Source organism: Acanthochromis polyacanthus, chromosome 8 (genome assembly GCF_021347895.1).
Source record: "Acanthochromis polyacanthus isolate Apoly-LR-REF ecotype Palm Island chromosome 8, KAUST_Apoly_ChrSc, whole genome shotgun sequence".
Classification (NCBI taxonomy): Eukaryota; Metazoa; Chordata; class Actinopteri; family Pomacentridae; genus Acanthochromis; species Acanthochromis polyacanthus.
Window position 1 is genome coordinate 42074236 of NC_067120.1, and position 27332 is coordinate 42101567.

At 46.3% G+C, this 27332-nt stretch overlaps 1 protein-coding gene across 1 annotated transcript in view; it reads right to left on the reverse strand.

The window, feature by feature from the left end:
* LOC127535136 (laminin subunit beta-4-like) overlaps positions 1-24259 on the reverse strand; it is a 62647-nt gene extending 38388 nt beyond the window's left edge. The window contains exons 1-15 of the mRNA XM_051952198.1: positions 24221-24259; positions 23601-24164; positions 19667-19802; positions 19499-19572; positions 17755-17943; positions 17427-17490; positions 15527-15741; positions 7456-7576; positions 6612-6800; positions 5919-6074; positions 5359-5459; positions 4880-4959; positions 3043-3208; positions 1993-2121; positions 1701-1889 (exon numbers count right to left, since the gene is read on the reverse strand). Coding sequence (XP_051808158.1) covers positions 1701-1889; positions 1993-2121; positions 3043-3208; positions 4880-4959; positions 5359-5459; positions 5919-6074; positions 6612-6800; positions 7456-7576; positions 15527-15741; positions 17427-17490; positions 17755-17943; positions 19499-19572; positions 19667-19802; positions 23601-24164; positions 24221-24259 — 2412 coding nt within the window. The remainder of the gene's footprint in view (positions 1-1700; positions 1890-1992; positions 2122-3042; positions 3209-4879; positions 4960-5358; positions 5460-5918; positions 6075-6611; positions 6801-7455; positions 7577-15526; positions 15742-17426; positions 17491-17754; positions 17944-19498; positions 19573-19666; positions 19803-23600; positions 24165-24220) is intronic.
* Positions 24260-27332: the final 3073 nt, after the last annotated feature.

Below are 27332 nucleotides of genomic sequence, written 5' to 3' on the forward strand. Positions count from 1 at the left end.
TTCCTTTGGAAGCTCAGGGATAATAAAGACAGAAACTAAGTTTATGTATATGTTTTACTCATGTTTTATCGAATCTGTCCTGACATTTGCTTTTATCTGCTGGTTTGGCTCAGTCAACCTTAAAAACCGAAACAGACTCCAAGGCATAGTCAATATGTGCAGCAAAATTGGTGGCACTCTACTGAGTGATATTTCTGTCCTATAAAACTAGATCTTTAAAAAAAAAGCAAAATTCGTCCTGTTTGACCCTAGTCACCCTCTTTCTTCTGAATTCAGGGTGCTTCCATCTAGATGTAGGTTTCAAGTGCCTAGATGTAGGACAGACAGATTCAAAAAATCATGAGTCCCATTGGCCTTTGGCCTTCTTAATAACGAACGGTTTTTAACACCTTTATAATGCACTTGTGGTCATTTTAACTTTCCTTGGGTTTTATCTTTATATCTGTATCTTATTGCATTTTAATTGATCACTGTTAGTGTTGTTGTTTCTTTTGTGTATTTTACTGTTGTGTATCGCATTTTATTGTACAGGATTGTTTGTTGTTTTTGTTGCTGGCTGCACCAAAAATTGCCCCGCGGGGACAATAAAGATTTCTTGACTTGACAGGGTTCACTGGATCTGCAATTAGTGCGACTTCCAGTTGTAGTTCTGAAAACCATATTTGTAGTTCTTTTTGTCTGTGATGTTCTGGTGTGTAAATAAAACTGTGACTGTTGTTCTATTTTACATGTGTGTGCCATGTGTCATTGCTGTACGTGAGTTCCAGTCTTCAGCTCATAACAGTAGATCTCCACCAGCGACAGATGTTTTGGTCATCGTCACATTAAAGACAAAGCAACAACCCAGACCCAGTTTAGCAGCTGACTGCTGGAGGTTTTCTTTCTAAATCTTCTGTCTTCATGATTCCTTAAACCTTTACAAGATTCCCAGTTCCAGACGCCCTGAAGCATCCCTACAGCATGATTCTGCCACCACCCTGTTTAACTGTGGTGTTCTCTGGGTTCTACACGTCTCCCTTCTTTTGCCAAACAGAAGCGACATCTCTACTTTGTCTCATCTGAAGGGCATGCTTCCAGTCTTCAAAATCTTTCTCCAGGTTGTCCTCAGCAGACTTCAGTATGACCTGAAGACATCTCTTCAGTAGAAGTGGACGGTTAGGGTTCAGTCCATTTCTGTGTCTTCTCTGACACTACAATTCCTGACTTCTCTAAGTCATTATCTAGTGTTCTGGTGGTTGTTCCAGCTTCTTTAGACACATTTCCCACTAGTTTGCTCTCCAGAGTCGTTGAAATCTTTGGCTTCCTCCCTCTGTTCTGTACTGTGTGTCTCTCTTTGAATTTCTGGACAAAGTTATTTGTGTCTTGCAGTTGTGTTTGCTCTGATCATTCATGTTTTCATTAAAATGTTTCATATTTCACTATTTCTGCCAGGTATGAAGACTTATGAGTACAACTGTACATTTACAATATTCTATGGTTCTTAATTTCTTTTATAATTTTTCATATTCGTCAGTTCAACTGCAAGAACTCTTCATTAAACTCTGATTTCTGTCATGTGGTAAAATTAAATGTCTGTTTTCAACTTTCAGCTCATAGTTTAAAATGAAAAATCTTTTATTTATCAGTCAGGACCAGAACCTGGACCGGAACCAAAACCAGGACCAGAACCAAGACCAGGACCATGCTGAGGTTCTGCTCACCTCTGGTTCATAGCGGATCACCAGCTGGTACTCCATTGATGACGGGAGGTTGTCCACGGTGAATCTAAGTCCCGCCCCGTCCACTACTCTGACCAATCCCAGGCCGGTCCAGGTTACAGGTTGATCAGCTGATCTCTGGCGAGGGATGATCTGCAGGGCATGGCCCGGCTCCAGGGGGATGCTGTTTTCCTGCAGGACCAATCAAACGTCAGCAGGTCTCACAAGGACAATCTGATTTGCCAGATGGCGACATGAGCTTCTATCATTGGTCAAAGTCTAACAGGTATGTCACCTGTCCTTGTCGCCGCCGGCGGGCGAGTCGCCGAGTCCTCCGGACGACAACGACTCGTCCATTAGAGACCTGAAATTCGAACCCTCGCTCTCTGAAGTACTGCTCACAGGGAGGTAGTACTGGATTCAGCTGAAAATACGCACAGATACTGCATGTAAGTACACACTAATACCACGAGTAAGTATGCACTAATACTGCGTGTAAGTACACACTAATACCATGATTAAGTATGCGCTAATACTGCGTGTAGGTACACACTAATTCTGCTTGAATATACATGCTAATACTGCTTGTAAATACACGCTAATACTGCGAGTAAGTATAACTGTGTATAAGTACACACTAATATTGCTTTTAAATACACATTAATACTGCTTTTAAGTACGCACTCATACTGCATGTAAGTATGCACTAATACTGCTTTTAAGTACACACTAATACTGCATGTAAATACGCACTAATACTGCATGCAAGTACGCACTAATACAGCATGTAAGTACGCACTAATACAGCATGTAAGTACGCACTAATACTGCTTTTAAGTACACACTAATACAGCATGTAAGTACGCACTAATACAGCATGTAAGTACGCACTAATGCTGCTTTTAAGTACACATTATACTGCTTGTATGGACGTACTAATATTGCTTTTAAGTACACACTAATACTGCATGTAAGTACACACTATTACTGTGTATAAGTACACACTAATACTGCTTTTAAGTATGCATTATTACTGTGTATAAGTACACACTAATATTGCTTTTAAGTACACACTAATACTGCTTTTAAGTACGCATTAATACTGCTTGTATGGACATACTAATATTGCTTTTAAGTACACACTAATACTGCATGTAAGTACACACTATTACTGTGTATAAGTACACACTAATACTGCTTTTAAGTATGCATTATTACTGTGTATAAGTACACACTAATACTGCTTTTAAATACACATTAATACTGCTTTTAAGTACGCACTCATACTGCATGTAAGTATGCACTAATACTGCGAGTACCCTCCAGTACTGTGTCTCTTACACACCAGAGAAGAAGAAGAAGGAGGTGGAGCTCCTGGAAGTGGCGCAGTAAGCTCTGCCTCATACAGGAAGTAGTTCAGTGAAGGCAGGAAGTAGCCAGGGGCGGGGTCAGAACAGCGTCGACCAATCATGTTGGGAAAACAGAGACACTGTCCGTCCTCTGGAGAACATCTGAAGAGACAGAAGGTCATCGTTTACCCAGAATGCACTGCTCTGTGTAGCACAGGTGTCATAGACAGTCCCTCCAGGATTTCGCAATGTTGCGATTGTGCAAACTCACGCGAAATCAACCAATATCCGCAAATTTTTTACGGCCTTACAATTTTGTCCAATCACCCCAACTTTGATGCAATTTTTGCCCGCCTCCCATGAGTTCCACCAATCATAGCAGTCCCCAGCACAAATGTAATGCACATATGTCACCGAATTCACTTCCTTGTTTCTGGTTTGAAGATGCAGACGTGAGATACTCATGTCTCTCATTTACCAACAAAAATTACTGCTGAAGACCGTGATAAACAATTAATTCACTGATGTTCTTCACCAAAGCGGAGCTAAACTGTTTTACACCTGTGCAATATTGTGGTGGAATACAAAAAAAGAAAAACAATCATCCATTGATACACATTTTAAAAAAACACGAAACGTATTATAACGGCTGAAATGATCAGACAACAGACCAGACAAATCACCATGATGGAAACTGTTGCATCCAGATCCATTAGAGCTCTGAAAGAATGACGTAAATGAGATTAATTATTCCACCAAAGAACACGGTGGAGTTATGTGACGATCAGCGTGTGTGAATCCTTCCTCTGTTACCAACGTCACTCAGAAACAGACTCAGGGATTTAAATGAAGTTTTCAGGGTCGGTCAGAAATGACACAAGGACCAAATGTTTAGACTTCAGCAGTGATATGGCTTAAAGTTTGGATCCACGGATTTGTTAAGGATTCATAGCGGCACGGCGTCTGATAGCAGCACAGTAACCATGGCAACAAGTGAACGCTACCTCAGCAGCCCGCTGACAATCAAATGATTGTGATCCTACAACAATCTACCACAGTGGACGTATCGGAAATGACACAAGGAACAACTGATTAAATTGTGGGGGTGTTTCTGAGTCCCATCAATTCCTGTCGCCAGCTACATATTTAGGTCACGTGATTCGGTACGTACACATGCAGAAGGAGGACTGTTCTCTCTCAGTGCTGTTCTTGTTAGTTGACGTGACAAGCCGTGAGCGCGTGTGTGTGTGTGTGTGTTAACACGTGTGTGCCAGGATGTGAAATTAACTTTTTAAGCCACTGACAGATATGTCCGAATACGATTCATTCAACAGTAAATTATCATTTTGTGCCTTAAATCTACCAACCACTTCAAGTTAAACCAGTATCTGGCTGCTGCTAATGTCCCACCGTGGTGCGCCAGCTTTTGTGGAAATGGGTTGGAACGTTAAATAATTAATTTTGGAATAAATATTGTCAATTACAGTATTGAAAAAAATGCAGCTTTATAGCAATTATCGCTGTCTCATGCAATTTCATCACAACAAATACGCTTAAAACATTGCAACTTTTATCGCAATTTTTTAGAAAAGCTGCCGCAAATTCAGGCATTTTCGGCCGCAATAATCACAGGGACTGCATAGAGATACAAAATTTAGAATAAATATTATGTAAGATATTTAATATATAACAATGTATAATAATAAATAATAAGCCTTACTTTAGATATATAATTTATAATAAATCTTATGTTACATATATAATAATATATAATAATAAATAATGAATCTTACTTTAGATATATAATATTTAATAATAAATATAGAATCTTACGTGGTGCCTTGAGCTCCGCCGATATCACAGTCACAGGGTGAACATTGGTACACAGAGTTCCCTAAACCCCAGAAACCTTCCTGAGCACAAACACATGAAGGACATTAGAAGGTCTTCAGAGACAATCAGATGGAGTCATTGGTTGATTATCAGTTTATTGATCAGATGGAGTCATCTGGACTGCAGATGGAAATGAGCTTAAAACTAAATCTGGTTTAATACATCAACTGGAAACATTTATGTTTAATATTGTACATGGTCCCTTTTTAAATAAAATGATAACAATAGTAATCAGTTTGTTGATTAGAACAACAGATAGAATCCAGATCTGAGGTTTTACTCTTCCTCTTGTCTATCTGCAGAAATAATTCTTAATAATAGAAATAACTCTGACTAATAGAATTAACTCTGACGTGAAAGTGTGTTGTAGTTTCCTGCAGTGGCCACTAGAGGTCACACAGATCAAGTAGTCTACATACCACACATCGATCACACAGCGATCCAGCAGCTAAATGATCACATTCACAGCTTCCGGTCAGCTGATCACAGCCGACGCTTCCCAGAGAGTGACATCTGCAGGCTGGAAGAAAAACCGGAGCAGATCTGAGCCTTTCTTTAGGAACTCTCTGAACAGTTTCACTCTGGTTCATTCTTTAATCTAAAGTCCTGCAGCTGTGGAAGCAGAACATCATGAGGAAGGAAAGAGTTTATTGTTCTCCAGAAAACATGGAGGCTCCACTTCCTGTTTAACTCTTTGGAGTCGGAATTTTTACTTTTTTATAGAATCTGCTGCAAATATTTTTAAAATGAAACCTGCAGAATAAAGTGATTAAATCACGCTTGTGGGCTCAGATCTGAATCATTTTTCTGTTTTTTTTCTGGTTCAGGCTGAAAAATATTGTCATTTGGGGAATTTTTTAAAGATATGATGTTTTTGAAAATTTTCGAATTTGAAAGTAGCAGCTTGGTCTCACGTTTGTAGGAACTTAAACACTGAACATGGAAAGGAGCTTCTAGTTTTCCAGATAAAGTTTGTCACCTTGACAGCCGGCCGGGTCGTCCTGTCTCAGACCAAAGAAGCCACGTTTGCAGCGATCGCAGCGTTCTCCCTCCACGTTCTCTTTACAGACACATCGACCACTCAGAGCGTCACACAGACCACCGCCCTGAGAACCAGCCGGGTCGCAGTCACACGCTGGAACACATCACAACATGACATCACCACACGACATCATCGCAGTTAAACACACCATCATGACATCACCACATGACATCATCGTAGTTAAATACATCATCATAACATCACCACATGACATCATCGCAGTTAAATACATCATCATAACATCACCACATGACATCACCATACAGGAACACTCATCATGACATCACAACATGACATTATTGCAGTTAAACACACCATCATGACATCACACTGACAGACAGGAAGCAGTAATTGTCATGACTGTCAGTCCTGTTGTCTTTGTTCAATCATTTCTTTAGTTTGGATCTAAACAGCTGGAACTTTCAGCTCTGTGAAATCTGATACCACTTCTGCTTGTTTTTTTGTCTTCTGAGGAAAAATTATATTTAAACCCAAAGGTTCCTGAACCTCGCCAAGGATCTTTGTGGTTAAAATGAACTGACTTTAAAAGGAAAATGAAACTGATGTGTAAAAGTGTGGCGGTGGCGCCCCCTGCTGCTGGTACTCTGCTCAGAATGAATGAAAGCGTACGTATGCAGGCGTGAGGGTCTTCCCGGGCCCTCTGGGGGTCCTGGTACAGGAAAGGTTGGCACTGTTCGCACTGAGGCCCCGTCCTGTCGTGGAGGCAGCCGTCGCAGACGCCACCGCTGACGCCACCAGTTGCTCTGAAACGAGCTGCATCGAAGTGACACGAGTCGGAGTGGCCGTGACAGTTACATCCTGAGGAACACAAAACACCAGGACACCATCACAGACTGACATATTCACACCCTGAAAGCAGAAATGAAAGAGAGAGAGAAATCTATCAGAGTCAGCAGGTGATCAGACTGTTTTAATCCTGAACAGAAAAGACAAACATTCTTATGTTTCTAAGATGGAAGACGTCTTCAGAAACCCAGAACCCCATGGGCACTACGGAGAAAGCCTTGAGTCATTTAGAGGACAGCCTGACCGAGCTACCTGACCACAGGTAAAGTGAAACCAGCTCTACAGTCAAACACGGTGGCGGCAGCAACAAGAGGGGTGGAGCTTAAACACTAATGGGACAAACTTGGAGACAAAGAGGCACTGAGCCTGTAGGATCTTTGAGCAGATAGTAACTGAAAGTCTGAATGATTCCATCAACAGGATAACTAGATCTGTAGGAATCATACCCAGGCTGTCTGATCATTCTGGACTGACGGAATAATGATCATAAATCCATTCTAAAGGTCCTGAAAGTGAAGCCAGCTGTGGAACATCTGTGATAACATGAGAACAATGTGACTGAGCTCGAAAGAACTATTTATTGTGATTTAGCTTATTTTATACACAAACTGAAAAACTAAATCACTGCTTGAACTGAGAAACGTCAGAAAACAGGAATGTCATTTACTCCTGCAGATGTCGGCTGTGTTTTCTCCTCCAGGCCTCCAGGGGGAGTCGTGGTGGAAGTCCAGACAGCGCTCACAGTTTTCTCCGGCCGTGTTGTGCTGACAAACACATCGACCGTGAACCTGGAAGCAGAAAACACCTGGATTCAGGAAAAAACACCTGGATTCAGGAAAAAACACCTGGATTCAGGAAAAAAAACACCTGGATTCAGGAAAAAAAACACCTGGATTCAGGAAGCAGGACTCAAATTCTGAGCTGGAAACTCAGAGTTTAGTTTCAGATCAGCAGAACAGAGAGACTGTGTGTACCTATTAAAATATATCGAAGGTTTTACCACGGTTTTATGAACCCTGGCTCACTGCCAGAGGCAGTTCTCCTCACTGGATGTCTCCATCTCGCGCAAGTGCAGGTCGAGTATTAATATCAACAAAGTCACGTGTGATCCCAGACGACCCGTGGGAGGTATAACTACAGTGTCATACAGGCACTCATTCCCACAGAGTCTTCTCGCGACTTGGGGGTTCCGGTTTTATGAACCCTGGATCACTGCCAGAGGCAGTTCTCCTCACTGGATGTCTCCATCTCGCGCAAGCGCAGGTCGAGTATTAATATCAACAAAGTCACGTGTGATCCCGGACGACCCGTGGGAGGTATAACTACCAGTGTCATACAGGCACTCATTCCCACAGAGTCTTCTCGCGACTTGGGGGTTCCGGTTTTATGAACCCTGGATCACTGCCAGAGGCAGTTCTCCTCACTGGATGTCTCTATCTCGCGCAAGCGCAGGTCGAGTATTAATATCAACAAAGTCACGTGTGACCCCGGACGACCCGTGGGAGGTATAACTACCAGTGTCATACAGGCACTCATTCCCACAGAGTCTTATCGCAACTTGGGGGTTCCGAGCGACTGAGAACTCTGGCAGTCATCCAGGGTTCATAAAACCATGGTTACATGCATAACATTTGTTTTATTTCACCCTTCCTGACTGCCAGAGGCAGTTCTCCTCACTGGATGACTCATAAAAACAGTGTCACGAGGAATAAAGGGCACCTCCTCCTTAAGACGAGGCAGAGGAACCCGGCCGAAGGACCACCCCGAGTGGATGGGGGGCGGCCACGTTGACCCTGTAGTACTTCGTGAATGTGCTCAGCACTGCCCACGAGGCTGCTGCACATATATCCTCCACAGGCACCCCTCTAAACAATGCCCATGAAGCAGATACGCTTCTAGTGGAATGGCACTTCACTCCAGATGGTAAGGTCTCGCCAGCCAACTCGTACGCACGTGAAATGGCCTCGACGATCCAGTTGGATAGGCGCTGTTTGGAGAGAGCGCTACCCTTCTTGGCACCACTATGACACATGAAGAGATGCTCTGACCTCCGTATGCAGGCAGTGGCATCCAGATATGCCCTTAAGGCCCGCACTGGACAAAGCTGTTCCCGCCGTACGTCCCCCTCTTCCAGCTGGGGGTCAAACTTAGCCAGCCGAATGGGTCTATTGAGGTATGAGTGTGCCAGCACCTTCGGCAGAAATGCCGTATTTGGCCACAGAGTTACACCTGAGCCATCTGAGTTCCACCTCAGACAGGAGTTGCTCACTGACAAGGCATGTAGCTCTCCTACCCGCTTCGCCGTCGTCATGGCAAGGAGAAAAGCCGTCTTCACCAACAGCCATTTAAGTTCTGCCCGGTCAAGCAGCTCAAAGGGAGGCCCGCATAGGGCATCCAACACTATGGGCAGATCCCAGGCTGGAGTCCTCCGCGGCTGCGGCCACTGCAGCCGCCAGGCTCCCCTCAAGAAGAGGGATACGAGCCTGTGATGCCCAATTGTGTGGCTGCCCACTGCCACATGCCTGGAGGAAATAGCTGCAGTATACACCTTCAGGGTCGAGGGAGAGTGACCCTTGTCCAATAGGGACTGAAGAAACTCCAGAACCGCTGGGACAGAGCAGCTAACTGGGTCAAGACCACGACTCCAACACCAGTCCGAGAACAACTTCCACCTGTTTGGATACTGCAGCCGCGTTGACGGGGCTCTGGCCTGCAGGATCGTTGCCCTGACAGGCTCTATGCAGCAGCTCAGCATGGGGTCCGGCCCCCCAGCGGCCATACCCACAGTTGAAGGCGGCTGGGGCAGGGATGCCAGATCCGACCTTCCAGTTGGGACAGAAGATCTTTCCTGTCGGGGAGGCGCCAGGGTGTCCCGTGACAGAGTCTGCGCAGCATCGGAAACCAAGTTCTGGCAGACCAGAACGGGGCCACTAAGAGGAGTTGGTACTCCCAATGGAGCACCCTGAGTAGTGTTGGCCATATCAGGGGAAAGGGCGGAAAGTCATAGAGAAGTCCTCCCGGCCACTCGTGAGCCAGAGCGTCCTGTCCCAAAGGACTGCTTTCCTCCCTCAGTGAGAACCAGAGGGGGCATTGGGCTGTCTCGTGTGAGGCAAAGAGGTCCACCACCGCCTCTCCGAATATGCTCCATATGGACTGTGCCACCTCTGGATGAAGCCGCCATTCTCCCGGAAGGGGCCTCTGACGGGAGAGGAAATCTGCGACTTGGTTCTGCTCCCCCGGCAGATACATAGCTCAGAGGCTGGCCAGGTGGGGGGCTGCCCATCGCAGCAGATCCTGCGACACCTGCAGCATACGGGCTGACCTGGTACCCCCCTGGTGGTTTATGTGAAACACAGCAGATACACTGTCCAACTGTATCAGCATGTGCTTGCCGCTGAGGTATGGCATGAAAGTCCTGAGCGCTAGGTGCACGGCTCACAGCTCCAGCATGTTGACATGCTCCTGGCTCTCCCAGGTTGACCACCGTCCCTGAGTCATCCTGCCCTGCCAGACAGCCCCCCAACCTGAAAGGCAGGCATTGGTAGCCACTGTCTCCCGACAAAATGGGATGGCACCCAGGGAGACACCCTGTACCAGATAGGCCCTGCTTCTCCATGGTGACAGGGCCCTCAGGCAGCCCTGTGACACCCTGAGCTTCTTGCTCCTGTGCCGCCTGGCATCTAGGTGAAAACTGTTCAGCCACCTTTGCAGGGGGCGTACCGACAGTAGGCCCAGAGGCACGACAGCAGATGCGGCTGTCAGTTTGCCCAGAAGGCAGAGGTAAAGGCCATAAGGCAGTGCTCCCCCTCTTCGAAACCGAAGCAGGAGGCCTAGGATGTCGTCCACCTGTTGCTGTGACGGGCGGGCCCTCATAATGACAGAATCCAGAGCTAGCCCGATGAAGGTTGTACTCTGGGAAGGAGACAGAGAGCTCTTCTCTCTGTTCACCCTGAGTCCCAACTGTGCCACATGTGAGAGGAGGATGGCTGTGTCCTGGACTGCCCGAGAACGGGATGGTGTGCAGATCAGCCAGTCGTCCAGATATGACATGATCTCCATGCCCCGGGACTGCAGGGGTGAAAGGGCCGCAGCGATGCAGCGCGTGAACACCGGTGGGGACAAAGAGAGCCCGAACGGAACTACTGTGAACTGGAAGTGGCAGCCCCTGAATGTGAAACGCAGGAACTGCCTGTGGCAAGGTGCGAACGGAATGTGGAAATAAGCGTCCTTCAGGTCCATTGAAGTGAACCACTCCCCCTTGGCAACAGTACGAAGAAGGTCCTTTGTGCACAACGTGTGGAATTGCAGCGCCTTTAAAAACCGGTTCAGTCCCCTGAGATCTAGGACAGGGCGAAATCCACCACTTTTCTTGCTTACCAGAAAATAGGTCGAGTAGAACCCCTTGGACCTGGAGAGGGGGTCCACTGGCTCAATGGCACCCTTTGACAGGAGGGTGGAAAACTCCTCCACCAGGGCTTGAGTCTTCGCCGGGTCCATGACGACAGTCATCCTGACCCGGCTGGAGGTTGGGGGCCGGCGTCGGAATTGAAGCCTGTAACCCTGGGCCAGTGTGGACAACACCCAGGGGTCTGAAGTACAGGCTGCCCAGCAGCGGAGCTGCTGCTGGGAGAAAAGACCGGCTGCTGGCCCCAAGGCCTCAGTTCCTGCGCCCCCGGCCTCCTGGGGCCTTGGGGGGGTGCTGTGAGGGTTCTGAGGCACGATGATCTCGGGGTAAATCAGTGGGGCTATGCCGAAAGTGGGCTCGTCCCCCAGTGGGGCGTTGAGGCCTTCTATAATGGGAAGGCCGAGACGGTGGTTGGGAGCGCTCCCGGGAAACACCCGCTGGACACCCAGTCCTGCCGGAAGGCGACATGTCTCTGCAAAGCCCTGAGAACTGTCGCCTGGTCTGGTCGTCTTGCACCGTCTGCTCCAGAAGCTGGACCGCCGCCGAGCCAAACAGCTCCCCAGGTTCCACTGGGACTGCACGGAGGGTCCTCCGGCATGTCTCTGACAGGGGTGACTGAGCCAGCCATACCTGGCGGCGGGTCTGGACTAAGGTGGACATAAGGCGCCCCAGTTCCCGGGACATAAGGGCAAAAGCCTGCAACGAGGCGTTGCTCAGGCTGGTAGTGGATGCGTCTGCAGTCGTCTCTTGCAGGGAAGCCGACAGGGTCAGCATGCGATGGGAGAGGGAATTACGAATACGGCCCATGCGTGCTGCTGTGTCATATGCCCTGCACAGCAGGTCATCAGTGACCCTGCACTGCTGCCGGAGGCACCTGGCCTCAGGTCTCAGAGCCTCGTCCGGGGGGACTATAAGAGAGGCAATAGCAGGTTCAACAGATGGCATGCGGCTCAGACCAAATTTAGCCGCATCCTGCATGGCTGCCAGAGTGCGTCCATCAGACATCAGCCGTGAGAGAGCCTTTGAGTCCCTCCAGCAGGCCTGCAGCTCCCTCAGGTATTCCCCGGAGAGAGGAACCGAAAAGCTAGCTGGAGCTGAGGCGCGTCTGAAAAAGGCGCTTGCAGGAGGCTGGTCAGGCTGCTGTGAGTCCAGGTGCAATCTAGCCAGGGCCATACGAATTATCAACCCCACTGAGTCATCCTCGGACCCCCTCACCAAACCGCGGGCTGACAAACGGGAGCCAGAGGCGTGGGAGGGCCCCTCCCCACCGTCCTCATCGTTGAAAAGCGCAGCCGAAGCCGCCACAGAAATACTGTCCTCTTCTGGGGCCAGCTCCGGCATTGGGGGAGACCCGATGCTTCCCCCCTCCCTAACAGTAGGGTGCAGAGACAGGAGGAGTGACTTCATCTGGGCCAACTCGCTAGACAGCTGATCCACCTTAGTAGACAGCATGTCCGCCCTAGCCTTCTTCCTACACGGGGGGCCGCCCAGAGCCTCCGACGCCTTCTGCCGAGACTGGCCTGGCTGAGAAAGAGATGGGACCACTGACTGAGGGGGGCCTGTTTCCCCCACTAAGCATTCCACCTCCGACAGTCTAGCAGCCCTCAATGTGCGAGGCATGAAGCTACAATTCATACACGGGTCCTCCGATAAACCTTCCCTCAGATGTTCGATACCCAGACACAGGGGGCAGAGATCGTGGCCGTCCTCAGGGTGAAGGGGGGCCATACAGGTAGCACAGAAATGGGAGCTTAGCATGGCGCAGCTACAGGAAGTCACAAATAGCTAGCACCAGCGAGAGTCACTACGTTAGCTGTGTAATAATTATGTGCTTCAGTGAGGGGGGAGCGAGAGCGCGTCTGTCACCGGCACTACGGCCGAGGGAGCCGACAGCGAGCATGCACGCGCCTGTCGGAGCACTAACTGTCAGAACGAGGGAGAGCACTACGTTACTGCGCAACACACACAACACCGATTAGTACAATCGAGAGCACCGTGCCAGCTGCTTAACACACACAAGCGTCAGTGAGAGGGCAGCGAGAGCACGGCCATCACTGTTATCTGTACAACAACAGCTAGCAGTAGCGAGAACACTACGCTAGTTGTGCAACACTCACAAGCGTCAGCGAGAGGGCAGCGAGAGCACGGCCGTCACTGGCATCAGCACTAGCGGTTAGGGGCAGTGAGCTAACTCGAGTCGATACGCCAAGAGTTAGCTCCGATTGAGGCGGCTACACGGAGTGAACACGCTCTTGGTAGCGCCTAGCCCCTGCTAACTAAGTAGAAGCTGTACTTACATGGTCTCGTAGAACGGGCAGCAAGAACGCTACCATCGCTAACCTCTTAAGACTGTCGATGCCGAGCTTTGCACGCTCTTATCGGTCGTCCACGCCAGGCAAATGCCGCTCCTTCCAAAAACAGGAAACTTGTTGCAGCCTCTGGAGGGCGAACAGCTCGCAACTTCGACTTGCAGTCTCGAGGCTACCGGCGACAACCCTTTCCTCAAATGCTATTATTCGCTCCTGCTATCAGCAGGTGACCTGCGTAAGCGAGAAGAGTCAAGAGAATGAGTGCCCGGATGACACCGGTAGTTATACCTGCCACGGGTCGTCCGGGGTCACACGTGACTTTGTTGATATTAATACTCGACCTGCGCTTGCGCGAGATGGATGGTCAGATTGCTGAGTCATGTTGTCATTAGTGGATAGGACAGTCAGACTGCTGAGTCATGTTGTCATTTGTGGATAGGACAGTCAGATTGCTGAGTCATGTTGTCATTTGTGGATAGGACGGTCAGACTGCTGAGTCATGTTGTCATTAGTGGATAGGACGGTCAGACTGCTGAGTCATGTTGTCATTTGTGGTTCGGACGGCCAGACTGCTGAGTCATGTTGTCATTAGTGGATCGGACGGTCAGACTGCTGAGTCATGTTGTCATTAGTGGATAGGACAATCAGATCGCTGAATCATATTGTCAGTGGATCGGACGGTCAGATTGCTGAGTCATGTTGTCATTTGTGGATAGGATGGTCAGACTGCTGAGTCATGTTGTCATTAGTGGATAGGACAATCAGGTTGCTGAGTCATGTTGTAATTAGTGGAGAGGACGGTCAGATTGCTGAGTCTTGTCATTCTAACAGTGTTCTCTGGAGGGATGTTCTGATTAAACTATGGATAAAGTTTTGATGACAGTTATTGTAAATTGAAAGTTCCCCCTTAGTGAATGTGGGAGATTGATTCCAAGACACTGGACCAGATTCACATTTATGCTTTTCCTGTTTGAGCTGTAATTTGTTGACAGACCACATCATTGTGATACAGAAGAAAACAGCGCTGTTAGGCACAAAGAAAAAACAAAAAACGAAAGTAGAAATGTGAACATAGAATGATCTCCTCAGGGAAAACTGTAGATGTCGTCCTGTGCTTCATGTCTGAATAAGAAGGAATTAATCTCAGGAACGTTTCTCTGTGAACGGCTGCAGTTCCATTAACACTAACACAATACACTAACCCTAACCATCAGCCATCTGGAGACTTTCTCTTATTCAGCTCCAGTATTGTTATCTGTGTATATCTATATTTACATAGTGTTACATGTGTGTGTATCTATATATATGTCATGTGTGTATATGTATATTTATATATTGTTAAGAGTGTGTATATGTATATATAGTTTTATTTCACCCTTCCTGACTGCCAGAGGCAGTTCTCCTCACTGGATGCCTATCCACTAATGACAACATGACTCAGCAATCTGACTGTCCTATCCACAAATGACAACATGACTCAGCAGTCTGACTGTCCTATCCACTAATGACAACATGACTCAGCAATCTGACCATCCTATCCACTAATGACAACATAACTCAGCAATCTGACCGCCCTATCCACTAATGACAACATGACTCAGCAGTCTGACCGTCCTATCCACTAATGACAACATGATTCAGCAATCTGACCGCCCTATCCACTAATGACAACATGACTGGTCATTCTGATGGACCTGACATGTTCACTGATGCAGATTTACTTTAGAGATGAACTCAGGATTCTGAACCAGAGACTAACTTTAGCAGGTAATCCATGGAGTTTTAATATTTGTACGAATTGTTCTGAGAAATGACCGAACTGTTTAGCAAATGTCGAGGATGATTAGAGAAATGTACCAAAGAGAAAAACTGTAACCGAAAGAAATCTGGTTAGACTGGTTAGACCGTCACTGTGCTGGTTAGCTCTTATTACTGGTGGGGTTAGGGTTCCGACAGGTTCCTGCGGGTTCCTATGGGTTCATACCGGTTCCTAAGGGTTCCTATGGATTCCTACAGGTTCCTACCATGCCTGGCTGGGTGAAGACGTCCCCCCGTCCTCCGCCCACCGGCGTACAGCGACCGGCGTGTCCATTACAGAAGCAGCTTCCTCGGACCACCATGTTGTACAGAGAATAGTAGTATTTGTCCTCAGGGTTCCTGCGTCTCCGAGACAGCAGAGTGTCGCCCAGCGTGAAGAGACGAGTGAAGTTCACCCGGATGTTGGTGAGAGTGATGAGATCTGAGCCAAAAATCATAGAAATAAAAGATAAATGATGAACCTGCTGCAGAATCTGTTCATCTGAACCTCAGTTTGTTCTCTGCTGTCCACCTAACATTTCCATCTGTATTCCTTTAAACTCAACGTTAGCTAACTACAGGTTAGCTACAGGTTAACTACAGGCTAATTATAAGTGAACTACAGGTGAACTACAGGCTGACAACAGGTTAACTACAAGCTAACTAGAGGTTAAGTACAAGCTAACTATAGGTTAACTATAGGCTAACTGCAGGCTAACTACAGCCTAACTATAGGTGAACTACAGGTTAACTACAGGCAAATTACAAGTGAACTACAGGTGAACTACAGGCTAATGACAGGCTAACTACAAGCTAACGAGAGGTTAAGTACAAGCTAACTATAGGTTAACTATAGGCTAACTATAGGTTAACTGCAGGCCAACTACAGCCTAACCATAGGTGAACTACAGGTTAACTACAAGCTAACTACAGGTTAACTATGGGCTAACTACAGACTAACTACAGGTTAAGTATAGGCTAACTACATGTGAAGTATAGGCTAACTGCATGTTAAGTATAGGCTAACTACAGGTTAACTATGGGATAACTAGAAACTAGCTTCAGGTTAACTATAGGCTAACTGCAGGTTAACTAGTGGCTAACTACAGGTTAACTACAAGCTAACTACAAGTTAACTACAAGCTAACTACAGGTTAAGTATAGGCTAACTACAGGCTAACTACAAGTTAACTATAGTTAACTACAGGTTATCTACAGGCTAACTACAGGTTAACTATGGGCTAACTACAGGCTAACTACAGGTTAACTATAGGCTAACTACATGTTAAGTATAGGCTAACTACAAGTTAACTACAAGGTAACTAGAAGCTAGCTACAGGTTAACTATAGGCTAACTGCAGGTTAACTAGTGGCTAACGGCAGGTTAACTACAGGCTAACGGCAGGTTAACTATAGGTTAACTACAGGTTAACAACATGTTATTTACAGGCAAACTACAAGTTAACAACAGGGTAACTACAAGCTAACTATAGATTAACTATAGGCTAACTACAGATTAACTACAAGCTAGCTATGGATTAACTATAGGCTATAAACTAACTACAGGTTAACTATAGGCCAAGTACAGGTGAACTACAGGCTATCTACAAGTTAGCTACAGGTTAACTATACGCCAACTACAAGGTTACTACAGATTAACTATAGGCTAACTACAGACAAGCTAACTACAGGTTAACTATAGGCTAACTACAGGTTAACTGCAGATGAACTACAGGTTGACTACAGGGTAACTCAGTTCTGATTAGTAAACCTGCAGTTAACCTGTAGTTATGAGTTAACCTGTAGGTCACCTGTACGTCACCTGTAGTTAGCCTATAGTTCACCTGCAGTTAGCCCGTAACCTGTAGTTAACCTATACTTCACCTGTAGTTAACCTGTAGCTAGCCTGTTGTTCACCTGTATTTTGCTTGTAGTTAACCTGTAGTTAGCCTATAGTTCACTTGTAGTTAACCTGTAGTTCACCTGTAGCTAGCCTGTAGTTCACCCGTAGTTAGCCCGTAGTTAGCCTGCTGTTCACTCATCACAGGTCACCTCAGCTTTGTAATGTATATAATTTACTCAGCAACTGCCAATCAGAGAGCAGGACCATGTGATGTCAGACCTCACCTTGGATGTTGGGAGCGTATGGGTTTTCAATTTCAAACACGGGATCCAGAGCTTTCAGCACTACCTGGTGGACAAACATCAGAAAACACTGTCATCAATCAGCTGATAGAGACTTTATTAATTTATTTATTATCTATTAGTTTATTACTTCATTAATCCAGAGGAAAATGATGATGACCAGATTCACTGTGAAAGACTGTGTGTGTATTTGTATTGTAGTGTGTGTTACTGTGTGTATTTGTATTGTATTGTGTGTTACTGTGTGTATTTGTATTGTAGTGTGCGTTACTGTGTGCATTTGTGTGATAGTGTGAGTTCCTGGTGGTACCTCTCCATCCGTGGACGGTTCTGATCCAGAGTATCTGCTGTCACAGATGATGTCATCGATGCTGTCGGCCGGATCAGCTGTCACTGACGGAAAGTGAAGCGAACAATCGTCTGCAAAGTAACGGAAAACTTTCCAGCTTCGTCCGAAATCCTTCGACCGCTCAATCAGCATGGCCACTGGACGGAAGCTCTGCAGAAAGAGAAGGAGTGACATCACAGGGCAGAGAATTACATCACAGTGCAGAGGGAGTGACATCACAGGACAGAGAGTGACATCACTCATTAACCTTGGTTTTACAGCTGGATCTCTCAGTGACTTTGGGACACGAGATGGGGGTCCAGATCCTGGTCAGGGTCTGGTAGTCCAGTAATCCAGTAGTCCAGTGAGGACCTTTAAGGGAGGTCCTTAGTGCTGCCTGTCGACCTCATGTTGTATCTCCTCTCAAATGTACGTCACTTTGGATAAAAAGCATCTGCTAAATGAAACTAACATTTTTCTGCTGGTATCAGACTGACTGACAAATTTAAATCCAAACCTAAACTGCTACAGATCGGCTGTAGACACTCCACCTGAGAGGACATTGAAGCTCCCACATTTTGAAGATAAGTTTCTTGTGTTTTGTGGTTGAAGGTGGAAAATAAAAGCCTCTGAGATAAAGATGTTTACTTCTGATGGTTGGTCTCCAGCTTTAGGTGACTAACCAGTCCTGGTCCAGCTATGTTCTGCTGTTGGCAGCCAGAGTGAACACAAGAATCTTCATGCACTCCCAGGAACTGAGGAACTGAACACCCAGTCTCACTCTCACACTCATTCATACAGAGAGAGTCTTCTTCTTGAAGGGGGCGGGGCCAATATAGGCAACGGAACATTAATATAGAGTCCCTAGAATTCTGGACCAATCAACAATCTGTGAGTGAATCACTGAAAGAAGCATTCTGACATTTTAATCTGCTAAACTGAGGAACACTGTGGAGCCTTAGACTCTGGTTCTGACTTCAGTAAAGTCAGTGACTCCTATCTTTGCTTTTCTTTCTCTTTTTACTGGAAAAGGCTTGTTGGGGAGGTTTTTTCTGGTATGAAGTAATTCTCCAAGACAGAAGTTGTTTAAAGGTGGTGAAGCTCCTTGAGGCAAACTTGTGATGTGTGATTATTGTGCTGCATAAATAAAAGTGACATGACGTGGCTCGCCTGAGTATCTGGGCCGTGTGCCAGGGAGGATTACTGCTGCCAGAAACCTGGAAAAATGTTCACTCTGACCTCAGCTTTAGAAAACAGAACAAGCCTGTCTCCGTGTTTCACAAATATAACCCAGATTAGGTCTCCCTTGTTCAGACTCTAACTCCACTGTTAAAGCTTTGAAATCTGCAGCAAACAGTTGAGGTTGGTCTAAAATGAAAGCTTCAATCATAATGAAGGAGATTGAAGAACAGATGTCTGGTGAAGGTCTTCATGATGAGGTTCTACTAGTGGACAGAACCAGGAGTGTTGGTAGTCTGGGTTAAGGTTACCATGCGGTGGATTCACCAGGTGAGGCAGCAGGTACAGGTAAACACTGCTCAAAGGTTCCACAAGGGTTTTCATGCAGCTGCTGGAATGATCGGATTCTGGATAAACAGCAGCAGAACGTGCATTCTTCATCAGGGATGGGTCATTAACTACACATACTCCTCACATCAAATCAGCCAATCAGAGTTAAAGAAGCCAACAAGTCTCCACCTGAACAGGTGTGCAGAAACAGAGTTACCTTGAAGGTTAGAACCAGGTGGCTGAACTGGAACACCGTCTCCAGATCCAGCTGGATGCTGACCTCATGAACTCCTGCAGACAAGCAGCAAACAGTCATACAGGTAACTCATAATTCATGGTGCCACTCTTCAGTGTCCTCTGCTCTGATTGGACAGTTGGAACTCACCGTTCTCGGACTGCCACCACTTCATCTTCCTCTCGGGGTCAAAAGTGGTGATGATGTTCTCGATGCGGTGGCTGTTGGGGTTGTTGTAGCGATTGTACGGCAGCCGAGAGTCACATGTGAAACATTTCTGCTCCGTCTGATAAAAACCACAACCGACCAGAACAATAGTTATCAATATTTCAGTCAGTTGTTGATTACTAGATTCTAAGTTTCATTTGGTTCAGATCCAATTGGTGCATTGTGCCGTCGCTGAATCCCAACAACCTGACAGCAGGCTAAATATCTAAACATGCACTTTTAGTTATCTTAAGCTTGTAAAATATAATGTATCTTATCATGAATGTTATTTGTCCTTAATCCTTAATGATCTCCATCGTTCAGTGTTTTCAGCAACCATCCTTCATGTTCTGGAAAAACACTTCTTGTCTGTTTAGAACATCTTTACTAACCTCTGTGAGCTCAAAGTGGATCTGGGTCTTCACACCCCACCCCAGCCCCCACTCACACCTCGACTGGAGACTCTGCCTCTGTCCCCTCCCCCACCATGGACACATCTCCGCCCCCCTCCCTCAGCTGGCGAGTAGCTCCCACAGATAGTTCACCCCCACCCCTTCACCCACCTGGCACCCTTCCTCTTCACCTCTGATTTCTGGTTCAACTCTGGTTCCTGTCACCTCCAGAAGTTTTCCGATGAGTCCTCCATTGTTGGATGCATTACTGATGATGACGAGGGGGAGTACAGAGGACTGATTGAGAGCTTCGTCACGTGGTGTAACGGCAACCACCTGAAGCTCAACATCAGCAAAACCAAGGAGGTGGTTGTGGACTACCGGAGGAGCAGGAGGTCCCCTGCCCCCATCATCATCCAGGGGGAGGAAGTGGAGAAGGTGGACTCATATCGGTACCTTGGGGTCCACATCAACAACTAGAAAAGCACTCAGAGAGCGCATACCTCCGCCATGCCGTTTGTCTGTCCGTCTGTGTGTGTGTCTGTGTCCGCCTGGCGGCCATCTCTCAATTGTCCTTCGACCTTCAAAAATTCCTGGATCCAGACAGTGATTCGGACCACCTCCAAAATCTAATCGATTCTTACTCTTGCTCTTCCGGACATCCTGTAAAAATTTGGTGAAAATCCGTCCATGACTTTTTGAGTTATGCTGTTAACAGACAAACAGACACACACACACACACACACACACACACACACACACACACACACAGACGGACAGACAAACAAACTCCGGTGATTACATAACCTCCTGGCGGAGGTAATAAACTGGACTGGACCGACAACACGAACGCCCTCTTCAGGAAGGGACAGAGCAGGTTGTTCTTCCTGAGGAGACTCGGGTCGTTTGGTGTCTGCAGCAGGCTCCTGAAGACCTTCTACCAGTCTGTGGTGGCCAGCGCACTCTTCTTTGCCGTGGTGTGCTGGTGGTTTAACATCAAGACTGGTGAGGTCAACAGGCTTAACAAACTGCTGAAGAAGGCCCGTTCTGTTGTGGGCCTTCAATTGGACAATCTGGAGACCGTGGCAGAGAGGAGGATCATGGACAAAATCAGGGCAATCCTGGACAACTTCTCTCACCCTCTCCACAAGGAGCTGTGGGACATGGGCAGCTCATTCAGCCAGCGCATCATCCCACCCAGAAGCAGAACTGAGCACTTCAGGCGCTCCTTTGTGCCCACTGCCATCAGACTCTTAAACAGCAGCGGAGGCCACAGTACATCACTGCACTGACCCCCCCCCCCCCCCCGTAATTACTGTACATAACTCCTGCTGATTACTGTATTTAACTCTTGTTACCCTCACACTGTCACTTTAATGTCACTGTCACTTTACCTCACTCAACACGGTCTCACGGGGATTCGTGAAACTGTCACGTCAGTTTTTGTTTCGGTTTCGTGCGCACCAACACGATGTCGTCATGTTTTTCGTGCCGCTCACCACGAGCGAAACCTGCTGCGAAACCCGCTGTGGTAATCACATCTGAAAGTGGTTTATACCGGCGGATTCATGACGATCTAAGCTGTCCATTGGCGTTTGCGGCCGCCGCCATCATCACATCTGAAAGTGGTTTATACCAGCGGATTCATGACGATTTAAGCTGTCCATTGGCGTTTGTGGCTGGATGTCTGGCGGCCGCAATGGCGGCCGCGGCCATGGCGGCGGCCGCAAACACCGATGGACAGCTTAAATCATCATGAATCCGCCGAATTTGCATAGGAATTTAAAGAATGTCCGGTGGCCGAAGCGGCGGCCGAAGCGGCGGCCGCAGCAGCGGCCGCAAACACCAATGGACAGCTTAGATCGTCATGAATCCGCCGGTATAAACCACTTTCAGATGTGATTACCACAGCGGGTTTCGCTCGTGGTGAGCGGCACGAAAAACATGACGACATCGTGTTGGTGCGCACGAAACCGAAACAAAAACTGACGTGACAGTTTCACGAATCCCCGTGAGACCGGGCTGCCTCACTGCACTGCATAGCTCAGTTGTCTACTCATACTGTTTGCTGCTACTGGTCAGTTTATTGTTTCCCCATTTGTTTTGTTTATTATATGTCACCCTTGGTTTGTCCTAAAACTATGTGTAATTACCTGTGTATCCTTGTACTTGCCCTGCACTGCTGCAAAACCTGAATTTCCCCTCTGGGGATCAATAAAGGATTATCTTATCTTATCTTAACAATGTGATGTCAAAAATGATTCAGACCCTTGAGTTGAGAAATTGCCCTTTTACCCCATCCCAGATGTTCCAGGTAATTCCCACCATGTTCTAATAGACTTTACAGTGAGAACAGCTGATGCAGGAGTTCTCTCAGTGAGCTGCTTTAACAAAAAGGTTTGAAATGCAGCATTTCTGAGACACTAAAGTAGAGGAGAGAGAAAAAAAAGCAGAAAAATGCAACAGTGAGGTGAAGAAGAGTGGAAATGATCCTGAGGGTGGAGAAAACGAAGGATTAATGAAGTGACAGATCAGGACATGTTTAAGTATGAAAGGCAGGAGTCTAGCCAGAAACACAGACCGAAAAAAAAGCCAAGTTCAGCGATAGATTATACTCATATTCACTATTATACACAAACTATTGTATATTGGACAGGTATTGTACTGGTTTTTAGACTACTAACGTACTGGGACCAGTTATATTTATATAGTGGTTCAGTCCACACACACACACACACACACACACACACACACACACACACACACACACACACACACACACACACACACACACACACACACACACACACAGGTCCTCTCCATACCGGTTCAATTCAATTAAATTTTATTTATTAAGCACCAACTACAGGTCAGATTGTCTCCAGAAGCTTTCCAGAACCCATATGAACCCGAAAGAGCAGCCCTAAGGAGACAGTGGACAGAAAAACACCTTTTAACAGGAAGAAACCTGAAACAGAACATGGATCTTTATGTGGGGAACTATCTGCTGCTGGAAGGAGGCAGAGAGGGACAGAAGAGGTAGAGGTAGAGAGGTAAAGGGGTAGAGGGGTAAAGAGGTACAGAGGTAAAGAGGTACAGGTAGAGAAGGGAGTGGGGAACAAGGAACATAGAACACACAGGTGGATCCATGTATGATCAGACAGATGATTCATACAAAGTAGAAGCTAACATGTAAACTGATCCATAGTTTCCTGTTCTGGTGTACAGCTCTGACATTAAATCTACTACATATATAGCTGGTAGTAAAATTCAAACAGGATGTAGAAGAACAGATCAAGTATAGTGAGGGTGATGGAGAGCAGACTGGTGGAAATGAGCAGCTGGAAGCAGAGGGCTGGAGGAAGGTCCACTGGTAAAACTCATACTCTTATAGGTACTACCCATCCTCCTCATATTTCTACCACCCTTTAAAGGTACTGCATACTAGTGCTACATACTCATGTTGTTTCTGTTTGATGTCTCACCTCCAGGTATCCGATGATGCAGTAGTTCTGAGGTCCGTCCAGACCACAGGTGGATGAAGCCGACAGCTGAGCTGCTCGACCCACCATGAGGTCACCCAGCTGTGGGTTACAGGAGCCCCCTGGGCACTGGTCTTGGAGGTCCTGTTGGTCTTGGAATTCCTGGAGGTCTTGGAGATTCCAGGGGTCCTGGAGGTCCTGGAGGTCCTGGGGGTCTTGGGGGTCCTGGAAGTTCTGTGGGTTCCAGGGGTCCTGAAAGTCCTGGCGTTTCAAGGGATCCTGGAAGTCCTGAAGGTCCCGTGGGACTTGGAAGTCCTGGAAGTCCTGCAGGTTCAGGGGATCCTTGAATTCCCGGAGATCTTGGTGATCCTTGTTGTACTGGGGGACTTGGAAGTCTCGAGGATCCTGGAGGTTCTTGAGGTCCTGGAAGTCCCAGGGATCATGGTGGTCCTGGAGGTCCTGCAGATCCTGAGGATCCTGGAAATACTGGAAGTCCCGGGAATACTGGGGTTGACCTGCTGGGAGAAGAGCTGCAGAGAGACAAAGATCTGTGAGGCCGATATGTAGCTAATTTTAGGGTTAGGGTGAACCATTTTTCACCCATCCACACACCAAAGTGCTACCAGCGACAACTTCAGGTTCAGGGTCTTTCCCAAGAACATTTTGGTGGGAATCGAACCACCAACTTTGGGGATGATCTGCTAACCTTAACCCCTGAGCCACATCTAGAGAAATGAGCCAGATGTACCTTCCCTCTGTCTCCTACTGCTTCTTTAACCTGTCCTGTAGCGTTGATCAGTTTGTTTCCTCGTTACAGAAGCTGTTTAATTAACAGCATCTGTTCCATTAGAATCACTGACTCTACCACATAAAACCCATCTGCACTTTTATATTTCATTCATAGAAAACATGAAGGAGCTCCAATGAACAACAATATATAACCATATGTTGTTCTAAAGCTGATGATAGATGCTCTAACAGCCACCAGGAAGTTCATGTCCTCCTAAAGAGTCCAACTAAGATAATCACAAGTTTTTACTTTGCTCACAGCTTCTACCTGACCAGGAGCTTCACCTCCTGGAGGTGCTAAAGGTGACCCTCCTTCATGTCCAGATTTCTGCTATGCCTTGATGCCTTATCCCAACTCTCTTCATTTCTGCCTCCCTCTCAGAAGAAAACTGTGAATAAAAGACAACAGATCAACAGAACTCACCAAGAAAGAAGATGATGATCATTTTGTGTTGCCAGACTTTCCTGGGGGACCCTGGTGGTCTCTGGTGGATCCTGCAGGACTCTGGTGGTCTCTGGAGGACTCTGGTGGTCTCTGGAGGACTTAATCCTTGGACTCCCTCTGAGCTGCTGTAGTTGGGGCGTTCTCAGTGGGTTCTGTGAACAAACAGGATTATTGTGTTTTCAGGTTTTCTGCTCAGATGTTTCTCTTCATCACTGGAAATATTTTTGTGGTATTTTTTTATGGAACATTGGATTTGCTGCTTATAAATGTTTATCCTTCTTTCAGTGTTTTACTGTTTTGCAGTAGCAGAGTAGAATACCTCATATGTGAAACCTTCTGGAATACCCGAGGAGCTGTAATTTATGGAGACGGCTGATATGAGGTCAAATCTTCCCATCAAACATCACCACAACGACACTGAGAAGAACCACTTGAATGTGTGTTCAGACAGCTTCAGGAATCCTCAGACAAACTGTGGTTTTACTTTCAACCCCCAGTCTGTAAAGAATTAAATAATTTCCTGGGGGATGAATAAAGTAGATCTTATCTTTAATGACTCCATGAACAACAGCTACCAGTTCTACAGGTGAGAACATGATCACAGGCTGAGGACACATTTCACTGGAAGACGACAGCGACGATTGGGTAAACTGGAGGAGAATATTTCCTTCTGGAGGTTTAAGGACACATTGCTGCTGTCACCATGAAATGACAGAGACTCAGTTTGATTTACTTTCCATATTTGTAGTAATTCTAGTACTATTTAGTTAAATATGTTTGGAAACCTAAATATATGCTGTCTAACAAGGTTTTCCCAGTTAAATAAAAACAGGCACTGGGTTCTTGTTTCAGATGGAATCCAGCTCTGGATTCCTGTTTGCTGCCCCGCGGATGGAGGTTTCCATGCAGCAGTAAACTGTGACCCTGAAGGGACTGATGAACTTTAACAGGAATGCTAGTGGGATTTACTCAACTTCAATGTGTTTCTACACAAACTCCAAGAACAAAATGTTCTAAAACCTCCATTTCAAATAATATCCAAAGCTCTGCAGGGTTAATAACAAGCTTCAGTGTTTTATTGCAGCGCTGCTTTATGGAAACAAATGATGTTATAAACTGCTGCTGATTCCCAGAAAACTTCATCTCCCTCCTTAAAACAACAGAGTAAACTGATCTAATAGAAACACAGGAAGATTTAAGGACAAGTGCTGGTGTCTTCATCTGCTGTCTGTACTTTCAGACTTTTTTCTGTTATTTCTACTGAGATGAACACAGATCAAACTACTGCTGATCTTGTCCGTCTCTCTGATGACTTAATATGACGCCTTCTAAACGTCTCCCCAGCTGAATAAAACACAATGACAGCAGAGATTCTTTTCTCTATTTGCTGTCTGAGTGACTGTATCCAACAGATAGAACTTCTTTTATGGGAAGACATGAGAGAAGATGAAGCTGTTTGTCTGATTTCCTGCACCTTCCTAATATTAAACAACTTGAAAAACGTTATGAATTTAGCATGTATTCCTCCTCACCTCCTGTCAGTCTGAACATGTTAGCGTGTTGGACTCACTTAGCAGGTAGAGAAACCCATAAACACCTTTTCTTCCATATGTGTCGTCTTATTTTCACGTTTTCTGACACCACACCTACTGACTCTACATGTATGAAATAGATACCGTGAGATCATGTTATTACCTAGCAGTGTTCTCTGAACCTATACACAGAAGGAAGAACAAATGTTCCATGTGAGAATAAATGTTGCATTCAGAGGCAGCAGTGAAAACCAGAACATCTCCTTCACAGCTGTTCTGAGCTTCTCCTGAAAAGCTGCCAGATGTTCCTGAGAACAAACCATTAGTGATGGATTCATCTGAGATCATTGTTCCTAAAGGACTCCCTCTACTGTTCTTTGAGGACAGGTCAGGTTGGTTCTACTGTTCTTTGAGGACAGGTCAGATTGGCGTTTTCATCTCTGATTCATCAACAGCTGCAGAGTAAACTGCAGATCCTGGAATGAAACTTGATGTTCTTGGAGACCTTCTTTTTGCTTTCAGGCTGAATTTGCTGATAGTCCAGGACAAACTACGATTTATTTCTTCTTCCATCCATTGATAGACTGCAAACACCCCCAACAATTTCTCCATATGCTCTTCTTCAGATCTTAACAGGAAAAAACAATTGAGAACAACAGAGCCTCGGTTTGAAAGGTTCAAATGAGACAGATTCCACCTGACCCTCTCTCATGAGGTTCTAATCATTGGAACCTAATCTGGAACTCGGATTCTAATGTGAAGAATCAGAAGATGTGAAAAACATAGAGCTGTACTTAAAATTTTCATGTGACTGATCCGTTTGCCTCAAACCTTATTTGCCCCTGTAGAAAAGATCACTGTCAAGCAGTTCAGTGGAGAACACTGGAACCTAATCATCAACCACTGGGACCTCATCATCAACCACTGAAACCTCATCATCAACCACTGGAACCTCATCATCAACCACTG